Here is a 10857-nt window from a genome sequence, read left to right as displayed (position 1 = left end):
TTAAAATTACTACGTGTGTCGCCCCCACACCTGGCAAAGGACCTTGTTACTTGTTCTCATTACCTGCTGCACCGTTTTCAGTTCTCTGGGAAGGGATCAGGGGAGGTTTTCTACCCCTGGGGCGTGTTTTCAGAGAACTATGGGCCTTCTGTATATTCTTAACAGGTTTCAGAGGAACAGCCGTGTTAGCCTGTATTCGCAAAAAGAAAAGGAGGACTTGTGGCACCTTAGAGACTAACCAATTTATTTGAGCGTGAGCTTTCGTGAGCTACAGCTCACTGCATCGGCTGCATACCGTGGAAACTGCAGCAGACTTTATATATACACAGAGAATATGAAACAATACCTCCTCCCACCCCACTGTCCTGCTGGTAATACCTTATCTAAAGTGATCATCAGGTTGGGCCATTTCCAGCACAAATCCAGGTTTTCTCACCCTCCACCCCACAAATTCACTCTCCTGTGTATATATAAAGTCTGCTGCAGTTTCCACGGTATGCATCCGATGAAGTGAGCTGTAGCTCACGAAAGCTCATGCTCAAATAAATTGGTTAGTCTCTAAGGTGCCACAAGTACTTCTTTTCTTTCTGTATATTCTTGCCACGTTTTCGACCGGTTAGCAACCTGGCCGTGAGTTTTTACTGAACTGCTCCATGTTCCCTTCGCAACACCCCCATAAAAGCAACAACCCCAAAGGGACACAACAGGGATTAACAACTCTCAGCTTGACATTGTGAGTGGCTCTGAAAAGAGCCTTTGGGGTTGACATGCTCTGAGTGGCAGGGATCTCCCTCGCCTGAAAGGCAGCAGCAGTAGCCTGCTCACTTGCCCTTGGCTTTATGGCTCTCGGTTTTCTTGGGTAGCAGAACCGCCTGGATGTTGGGCAGGACCCCACCTTGAGCGATGGTGACTTTGCCCAACAGCTTGTTCAGCTCCTCGTCGTTGCGGATAGCCAGCTGCAAGTGGCGGGGGATGATGCGGGTTTTCTTGTTGTCCCGGGCCGCGTTACCAGCCAGCTCCAAAATTTCAGCAGTCAGATACTCCAGCACCGCAGCCATGTAAACGGGGGCGCCGGCACCCACTCGCTCCGCATAGTTCCCCTTGCGCAAAAGCCGATGCACACGGCCTACAGGAAACTGCAGCCCCGCACGAGACGAGCGAGACTTAGCCTTCGCCCGAGCTTTGCCTCCCTGCTTTCCACGGCCAGACATTATGAAGCTTCTTAACAAAAAACAAACACTGAACAATTGTAATAAAACTACAGTGGAGCGAACCGCGGTCTTGCCTTTTTATGCCCTCGTAGCAATCAGGCCAGACACTGGTGATTGGCCAAGCAAAAAGCGCCTGAAAGACCCAATGGGAAGCCGACTTCTCAATCTGACCAATCGAGAGGACTATGCTGTTGTGGTAGCCAATAGAATCGCGAGACTTGTCGTGGCAGTTTATTTGAATACGAATTTGTAATAGAGAAAGGTAACGCAGTAGTTAGTATCCAATAGGAAAGGTGGAATTAGGCTACCCTCATTCGCCTAGGGGTGCTATAAATAAAGGCTCTCCTACACTGGCAGCTTACCATTCAGTTTCTCGTATCCGTGTTTTAGTGAGTGAGCCGCTACGAAGCAAGAATGCCTGATCCAGCCAAGTCCGCTCCCGCGCCCAAGAAGGGCTCCAAGAAAGCGGTGACCAAGACCCAGAAGAAAGGGGATAAGAAGCGCCGCAAGACCCGGAAGGAGAGTTACTCCATCTATGTCTACAAGGTGCTGAAGCAGGTTCACCCCGACACCGGCATCTCCTCCAAGGCCATGGGCATCATGAATTCCTTCGTCAACGACATCTTCGAGCGCATTGCTGGGGAGGCGTCCCGCCTGGCGCATTATAACAAGCGCTCCACCATCACCTCCCGGGAGATCCAGACCGCCGTGCGCCTGCTGCTGCCCGGGGAGCTGGCCAAACACGCCGTGTCTGAGGGCACCAAGGCTGTGACCAAGTACACCAGCTCCAAGTAACTGGTCTCTGTCTCTGAAAAACAAAATACAACGGCTCTTTTAAGAGCCACCTACTTAATCCATGAGAGCTCTAGTCACTTTCACTGGCAAAGTGGTTAACATCTAACTTTCAGATGTACGTGAGTTTATAACTTTTGTAGCAGTCTATCCCCAGACTCCACTAATTTGTGTAACATCCTGGCAAATCACAAACCTAGCTGATACCAGAGCATGACATAGAACTTATATGCAGTGAGAAAGTGTGAATTTACCTTTCACTTGAGTAAAGGGGCTTGGTAGTTGAGTTAATTAGAGAAACAGATCAGAACTTTCTAAGGAGAACTGTTAAGGAAACAGAAAAAGCGTACTTGTGGCACCTCAGAGACAAATTTATTTGTTAGCTTATGCTCAAACTTGTTAGTCTCTAAGGTGCCACAAGTATTCCTTTTCTTTTTGCAGATACAGACGGCTGCTACTCTGAAACCTGTTAAGGAAACAGTGTATTCAATATATTTCTCCCTCTGTATGACTGGAGCAGTGTTAATCAGCTTAAACACTATGTTCCATTTTATATTTAGTTGTGACACTCTGCAAGTACATTTTCCAGACCTGAAGAGCTTTGAAATCTTGTCTCTCTCACCAAGAAAAAATGATTTGATTGTTTGTATTTTTTCTGATGAGTCAGTTAATAGAACTGAGTCTCAGAAAATATATTACCTTGTTTCAAGGGCACTTTTATAAAATAGAAATATTCCTTTTTCCATTTTATCAAATTTAAGGCGTTTAAAGACATTCAGTAACATTCTGGATGGTATCTATTTCTTCCCAAATTATCAATTCAGTGGTTTAAATTAATTGATTATAATTTTTCAAATAAAAACATCTTTAAAATTTCTATGCTGAGGGATAGCTTACTGGTCGCTGGAAAAAAAAATTAATAGACGGGATTGCAACTCATAGACCTATAGGAAATGACACTAACATGTTTCAAAGCGATAAAAGAGCAGAGAAAACCTGGAGACGTCTGAGATGGTGAATGTGCAGACTGGAGTGATGAAGGAATGAATGTTAATAAAAACATTTTGAATTTAGCTACAGGTGGAAACCATATTCTTCACTCATTCTTGAAAGAGTCTGAGTTGAAAGAGCTTTAATCAGTGCTTTTTACACTACTTCCCATTGTTAATTTCTTTTAACTTGAGCTCGTTTTATTCTTGAACAGATGAGATCAATGAGCCGCGGAGCAGGGCTGGCGCCAAAAAGCAAATTTTTGAATTTGAAGCTAAGAGCTGGCTAATGATTGGCCAGAGTTCTCTGTGCGGTGCCTCATTGGTGGGAGCGAAGGCGCATCAAATTATAGGGCGGGAGAGGTGGAAGTGGGTGAGGCCGTCTCAGTTCTCAATTTGGTCGGGCCCCACCCACACTAACTCTGCTCTGTACCCCTTCCCCCGCAACACACTGCAAAACAACACGCTTTTTCTTATATCCCTGGTCTGCATGCTTTCCCCGGCTGTGTAAGGCAGCTTTTGATGTTACAACAGTAAATGGAGAACCTTTCAAGGGAGCAAGTCCCCTCTCTTACTCTGTTTACAGTAATAGTTTTTCCTTACTACATAGGGAATCAATTATTTGTTGTCAATAACAGTAGTGATATGTAAATAAGATTTCACAGTCTGTTCAAAGTGTCTGTCGGTCTGGATTTGACCCGCTGTCCTCTGCTTTATTGCGTGCTTAGGTTTCTCAGACCCCCACATCTAGAGTCTAAGGTAGGCCTCTCTTGTTTTCCACAGCATAAGCTGATATAATAGAAGCTTTTGAATATTTGCATATATTCCTATTTTCCAGGAGATTGTACCCTGTCATCTCTCTCAGCAATAATTAACGCCAGTCTTTCAAATGCTTAACTCTGTGGCTCAGGTATCTTATTGTACAGAGCGTCCTGACTGGCTGTATCCAGCTGATTCATTATTATTTAACCCTGTTATTGTACTAGTGCCTAAGGGTGGTCTCCACAATGCTACCGGCTGCACAAATATAAAATAAATTATAATCTCTTAGGCAGTTACAGTAAGAGACTCGTTTCGGAGATTCAAGGGGCGGAAGAGACCATTGTGGTCTGAATTCTAGTCTAACAGAAGCCAGAGGCCTTTCCCAAAAATGCTGTTTGAACTAGAGCACAGCATTTAGTAGAAAATCATCCCATCTTGATTTTTAAATTGCCAGTGCTAGAGCCTCCACTATAACCCTTGGTAAATTGTCCCAATGATTAACTCCCTTCACGGTTCTAGATAAAAACAGGAGGACTTGTGGCACCTTAGAGACTAACCAATTTATTTGAGCGTAAGCTTTCGTGGGCTACAGCTCACTTCATCGGATGCATGCAGTGGAAAATACAGTGGGGAGATTTATATACATAGAGAACATGAAACAATGGGTGTTACCGTACACACTGTAACAAGAAGAAAAGGAGGACTTGTGGCACCTTAGAGACTAACCAATTTATCTGAGCATAAGCTTTCATGAGCTACAGCTCACTAAGGTGAACTGTTACCAGCGGGGGGGGGGGGGGGACCTTTTGTAGTGATCATCAAGGTGGGCCATTTCCAGCAGTTGACAAGAACATCTGAAGAACTGGGGCGGTGGGGGGGGGAATAAACATGGGGAAATAGTTTTGCTTTGTGTAATGACCCATCCACTCCCAGCCTCTATTCAAGCCTAAGTTAATAGTATCCAGTTTGCAAATTAATTCCAATTCAGCAGTCTCTCGCTGGAGCCTGTTTTTGAAGTTTTTTTGTTGAAGAATTGCCACTTTTAGGTCTGTAATAGAGTGACCAAAGAGATTGAAGTGTTCTCTGACTGGTTTTTGAATGTTATAATTCTTGACGTCTGATTTGTGTCCATTTATTTTTTTACATAGATACTGTCCAGTTTGACCAATGTACATGGCAGAGGGGCATTGCTGGCACATGATGGCATATATCACATTGGTAGATGTGCAGATGAACGAGCCTCTGATAGTGTGGCTGATGTGACTAGGCCCTATGATGGTGTCCCCTGAATAGATATGTGGACACAGTTGGCAACGGGCTTTGTTGCAAGGATAGATTTGTTCTAGATGTACGTCTTATTTCCGGTCTAAATTCATCGAGCATAAATTCCAGTTACTGGATCTTGTTAGAGCTTTGTCTGCTAGAGTAAAGAGCCCATTATCAAATATTTGCTCCCCATGTAGGTACGTATAGAGCATAGGGGATACAAGTCACCTGTTAATCTTTGTTAAACTAAGCAGATTGAGAGACTCAAGAAGCGCACTCAGGGGTGCTGGAACAATGTGTATAGTGGGGGTGCTGAGAACCATTGAAGCAAACTAAACTCTGTATCTTATGGAAACCACTTTAAGCTGGGAGGGGGTGGCGACACCCCCCGGCACCCTCAGTTCCAACACCTATGCTCTAACACGTTTTCTGATCTTTTAATCATGCTTGAGCTCTTCTCTGAACCCTCTCCAGTTTATCAACATCTTTCTTTAATCCTTTTCGGATCCAGAACTGGACACAGTATTCGAGCAGTGGTCACACCAGTGCCAAATAGAGAGGTAAAATAACCTCTCTATCCCTACTCGACGTTCCCGTTTATACATCCATAGATCATATTAAAGCCGTTGGCCACAGTGATGCACTGGGACCAGATGTTCAGCTAATATCCACCGTGACACCCCCCCAACCAGTATTAACATTGTGGCATCCCAGGATCGAGTCCCCCATTCTGTAAGTATGGCCTACATGCGCCCTTTACATGTGTCTGTATTAAAATGTACATTGTTTGTTTCTACCTATGCACCAAGCAATCCAGAGTCCTGGCATCACCCCGTGCTCTGTATGGAACCAGCCTGTCTAGGTGACTTCCTGGACTGGACCCTGTTGTTTAGGGTTAATCTGTCTGAGATGGGAATAACTTCTGCCCTACTGTCTATGACAAGGCCACTATGGGGTTTTCCCCTACCCACCTCCCCCCAATTGGCTGCCTAGCACCAGGATCAGTTGCTCCTGATAATGGTCTGATCACATTCACATGATAAATCTGGTTAGGCAAGAGCCATTTGAAAGCACAATAGCATGAGTTCCACCTCACTCAAATGCCTCAAAGGGTTCCTCCTGTTTTTTTCTGTGCAACAGCAGCAGGCTAGAATTTAATAAGGTGACATGTGGGTTCCCGCTGTGTGGTAGGGGCTCTGTGCCCAGGAAGAGGCAGAGGCTCATTCCACAGTAAATAGAACAGGATTATGGGCTGAGCTGATGAAGGCCTTACACGCAACTCGAAGGCAGTTGTCTGTCTGTAACGTAATACAGTTGGAATCCTGCATCCAATCAATTCCAAACATTCAGGAAATAGAAATACTCCAGGCATCAGTGATTAGAATAATTTGGGGGTGGGGGGGAAGAAACCAGAAAGTCAAAACAGGGAAACCTTAAGCTCCTACCAATTCTTTAGCACAGGCCAAGCTTCAAGAATTTCTGCAATTGTAGGTAGATTAAACAACTGGTTGATAGTGTTCATTAACCCCCTTCCAGTATAACCATACACACACACCCCGTCTTATTCCTGCTTTTCCTCCATAAAGCCTCCTGTTTTACAGTGGCTGAGAGTTGCTCCGTCCAGAAAACAGGGTTGCATTATTCCCTCTAGGAGTGGAGGCCCTGGGGGTCCAGAGCAAGTGGATTCCTTGACGGGACCCATGGCGAGAGCCAGGCGTGCTAAGGCTCAGAGAGGTGCGGTTCCAGGAGCCGGAGGGGCTTAACCCCCAAGAAGGGCTGTCGCACTGAAGGGGGTTCCCCCAGGGACTGCACAGAGGCAAGAGTGGGCACGACCTGAGGGTCCATGACACCTCTTAATTAACATGTTGATACGGCTATGCCAAATGACTTCTCCCACACAACAAGAATAGTGTGTGGGGGCAGGGAGGCATGGGGAGAATGCACAGCCCCTGGCCTGGGAGGAGAGAATGGAGGACCCTTGTAGTGGGACAGGAGGAAATGTGGCACACAGAAGCCCTCACATGAGAAGGAAGGAGGTAACAGGCATTCACTCAGGGCTCCTGCTGGGGGAAGGAGGAATGGGGACACACAGAACTTGTGCCAAAGAAGGGAGATTGGAAGGCTCTGATATAGGGGAAAATGGATCAGTGGAAAGGGGGCATGCTCCCCAAACCCCATGCTGGGGCTGGGGCGTACTTCATTATGGTGCAACATTTCTATAAAGCATTTCAGTGTGACCGAGAAGAGAGGGGCTCTTCCCCTCCTCTATTTTTTCTCCATATAAACAAACATACGTCATATAAAGGAAATATTTCACTCAACACAACCTATGGAACTCATTGCCATGGGATGTTGTGAAGGCCAAAACTAGAACAGGGCTCAGAAAATTAGATAAATTCATGGAGGATAAGTCCGTCCAATGGCTATTAGCCAAGAGGGTCAGGGATGCAACCCTGAGTATCCCTAACCCTCTGACTACCCAAGACTGGGAGTGGACAAAGGATGGATCAATTGCATGTTCTGTTGATTCCCTTGGAAATGCTAGTCACCAGCTACTATTGGAAGACAGGATACTGGGCTAGACAGACCATTAGTCTGAAGCAATATAGTCATTCTTGATGTCAATTTCCAGGTTTAGATTTTAATCTGGAGAGACTCATTGCAATGAGACACACCCAATTTATTTCACATATGGGCATAGTAGCATGGTCTCGGTTTGTGAATAAAATTATAAACTGAACCATTTATTTTGTGGCTGCTGTATGAAAGCAGGAAAACCAGGGTAGATTTTGCAAATCAACATCCTCCCTCTCCCCCTCAGCGTAGAGCTGTTATTCATCTCCATCCTGCTCTGAGCCAGAACAGAGTCTGTGAAAGATGCACTTGCACAAAAGCAGAAACAGGGATTAATCCTTGCATCTGCACTCACATCCCAAAATATAGAACAGAACCATCATTTCATCCAAACCACTTTATTCTTATTTTTCCTTAAATATCTGACATAAGGAAAAGTAAGGCAGTAACTTCACTGCAAAAATCAAGTACAGACTATTCTCCATTTTAGCTGATGCATGGGTCCTAATGCATTTCACTCCAAACCCTTTAGAAATGAGATTGGTCTTTTAATAGAAAAAAAAAGTTTGACACCAAACCTCAGCTCTCTGGTAACACTCCAGAAGCATAGCAAACTACCTGCAATCCGTTGCATGCCTGCTCACAGACTAATACTTACACTTCTTATGCTTTTTCATCTCCCCTATCATTTTCCAAGATTATCAGCTCTTTTTGAACTCGTGGGTGGCTCTTAAAAGAGCCTTTGGGTTCAGTTAATTCGAATACTAACAGCCTTCTCACTTGCCCTTTGCTTTGTGGCTCTCGGTTTTCTTGGGCAGCAGCACCGCCTGGATGTTGGGCAGGACCCCGCCCTGGGCGATGGTGACTTTGCCCAGCAGCTTGTTCAGCTCCTCGTCGTTGCGGATGGCCAGCTGCAAGTGGCGGGGGATGATGCGGGTTTTCTTGTTGTCCCGGGCCGCGTTGCCAGCCAGCTCCAAAATTTCAGCAGTCAGATACTCCAACACCGCGGCCATGTAAACGGGGGCGCCGGCACCCACTCGCTCCGCATAGTTCCCTTTGCGCAAGAGCCGATGCACGCGGCCCACAGGAAACTGCAGCCCCGCACGAGAAGAGCGAGACTTGGCCTTCGCCCGAGCTTTGCCTCCCTGCTTTCCACGGCCAGACATCACGACGCTACACTTAGCCCCTAAACGCTACTAAACCATCAAACCCTTGAAATTATGCGGGCCCTGCCTTTTATAGCCTCGGGCAGATGAGCCGCGCGACATCTGATTGGCTCTGCCTGTATCACCCAATGAAAAAGCGACTTCTCCACCTAGCCAATGGGAAGAGAAGATGCTGTGGCTATCCAATAAGACGTGCAAGGATTAGAGTCTGCGTTCTTTGCGGCTGGGTATGCCGCAGGGTTGACGTCTTACTTCCTATCAGCCAATAGGAAAGCAAAAATTAGGCTACCTTATTTACATAGGGGCGCTATAAAGAAAGGGCCACGGGGGCTGCGTGTAGTATTGTTTTTTTCTGTACGTTCCTTGCAGTCCTCAGGATGCCTGAACCAGCCAAGTCTGCTCCTGCGCCTAAGAAGGGCTCCAAGAAAGCGGTGACCAAGACCCAGAAGAAAGGGGACAAGAAGCGCCGCAAGACCCGGAAGGAGAGTTACTCCATCTATGTCTACAAGGTGCTGAAGCAGGTTCACCCCGACACCGGCATCTCCTCCAAGGCCATGGGCATCATGAATTCCTTCGTCAACGACATCTTCGAGCGCATTGCTGGGGAGGCGTCCCGCCTGGCGCATTATAACAAGCGCTCCACCATCACCTCCCGGGAGATCCAGACCGCCGTGCGCCTGCTGCTGCCCGGGGAGCTGGCCAAACACGCCGTGTCTGAGGGCACCAAGGCTGTGACCAAGTACACCAGCTCCAAGTAAGCAGGGGCTGTGCTCCCTCCGGGAAGTCTGTGACACCTAAAACCCAAAGGCTCTTTTAAGAGCCACCCACTTTTTCATTGAGAGCTTCAATCACTGTTTCATTAGCAGAAAATAGCTAAACGCACAATCCCTTAAAACACGCCTTGACTATGTAAGGTAGATGTTAATTATTTTCCTTGAGCTTAACACCTAGTAAAGCGCATCGTGTAATGGGATCCGGGGTAAACCTAGCTAATAAGGGCCTTTTAATGCTGTGAATATACAAAGTATTTTTTTCTTAGCTACTTAGAATATACATTGGTTAAATACATGTAGCTTGTAGTACAAGCAAACTCTGAACAGGAACTGCAAAACCCTCAATCCTGGCCGACACACGTTTCTTGCTAAGCAAGCGAGGGTGAATGAGCACGGAAAGGACACAGAGGGAGAAGTCTTCACATTTTACACAGCTGTGGAAGAGCTATCTTTATTCCTTTCATGCCTGAAACCCAGTATGTTCTATGGATGGTCGTTCATAGACCAAATAAACCCGTTTTTTCGTTTTAATACCAGACGTTCCGGGGTAGGCTGAATGAATTCTATCCTAAACCAACTTCTCTCTGCTTCCCCTGGACGGGGAAGGGCTGTTCATTTTCCTGTCTCCTCAGATGGTTTATTTCCCAGATGGTTGTTAATCTCCATTAAATTTGCCTTTCTAAAACCGGATTTAAGGGCTCGGGGAACCCGGAGCCTGGAAGGGGAGCAGCTGGTTTGCCTTTCGTACAAAAACGGCGCCAAAACTGGACCGGGGGAGGGAGGGAAATCTCCCGTTTGCGCCTATGTGGCAACGGAGAGAAATATCAGAGAGAAGGCCAATCTTTGTGACCTCAGTCTGACCAGCCCCAACTGTTCAAAAAGCCGGAGTCACCTCAGAGCACGGGATGGGCTTTAAAATCATGTAAAAATAAGAGAATGTTTGTTTGTCTTCAGCTTTTTGAGCCTTGCGGGTGCAGGGGGGGAGGAGGAGGAGGAGGAGGAGGAGGGGGGCGTCACATTTTGAGGCTTCCTAGGGTAGTCAATGGCTATTAGCCAGGAGGGGCAGGGTTGGGGGCCCGAGCCTCTGTTTGCCAGAAGCTGGGAACGGGCGGCAGGGGATGGATCACTTGACGATTCCCTGTTCTGTTCATTCCCTCTGGGGCACCTGCTATTGGCCACTGTGGGAAGACAGGACACTAGGCTAGAAGGACATTTGGTCTGAGCCAGTCTGGCCCTTCTTATATTCCTCCACAAAAGCTACAAACTTATTTTTTCTTTAAGAATGAAGGCTGAAATCATCCCATTGTCCCCTTGATGGCTGGGC

The 10857-nt window shown here is 46.6% G+C and overlaps 4 protein-coding genes across 4 annotated transcripts; 2 read left to right on the top strand and 2 right to left on the bottom strand.

The window, feature by feature from the left end:
- Positions 1-742: 742 nt before the first annotated feature.
- On the bottom strand, positions 743-1368 carry LOC125628329 (histone H2A type 2-C-like). The gene has a single exon (XM_048833298.2). It carries the CDS (start codon positions 1209-1211, stop codon positions 822-824), a length of 390 nt encoding a protein of 129 aa, XP_048689255.1. The 5' UTR covers positions 1212-1368; the 3' UTR covers positions 743-821.
- A 224-nt stretch (positions 1369-1592) lies between these two features.
- On the top strand, positions 1593-2033 carry LOC125628333 (histone H2B 8). The gene has a single exon (XM_048833303.2). The coding sequence runs from the start codon at positions 1626-1628 to the stop codon at positions 2004-2006; it is 381 nt and encodes a 126-aa protein (XP_048689260.1). The 5' UTR covers positions 1593-1625; the 3' UTR covers positions 2007-2033.
- A 5960-nt stretch (positions 2034-7993) lies between these two features.
- Positions 7994-8799, bottom strand: LOC125628325 (histone H2A type 2-C-like). Its single transcript, XM_048833295.2, has one exon. The coding sequence runs from the start codon at positions 8758-8760 to the stop codon at positions 8371-8373; it is 390 nt and encodes a 129-aa protein (XP_048689252.1). The 5' UTR covers positions 8761-8799; the 3' UTR covers positions 7994-8370.
- Positions 8800-9119: 320 nt separating this feature from the next.
- Positions 9120-10299, top strand: LOC125628332 (histone H2B 8). Its single transcript, XM_048833302.2, has one exon. The coding sequence runs from the start codon at positions 9138-9140 to the stop codon at positions 9516-9518; it is 381 nt and encodes a 126-aa protein (XP_048689259.1). The 5' UTR covers positions 9120-9137; the 3' UTR covers positions 9519-10299.
- Positions 10300-10857: the final 558 nt, after the last annotated feature.

The sequence above is a fragment of the Caretta caretta genome, chromosome 23, assembly GCF_965140235.1.
Source record: "Caretta caretta isolate rCarCar2 chromosome 23, rCarCar1.hap1, whole genome shotgun sequence".
Classification (NCBI taxonomy): Eukaryota; Metazoa; Chordata; order Testudines; family Cheloniidae; genus Caretta; species Caretta caretta.
This window is presented reverse-complemented; position numbering and strand designations above follow the sequence as displayed.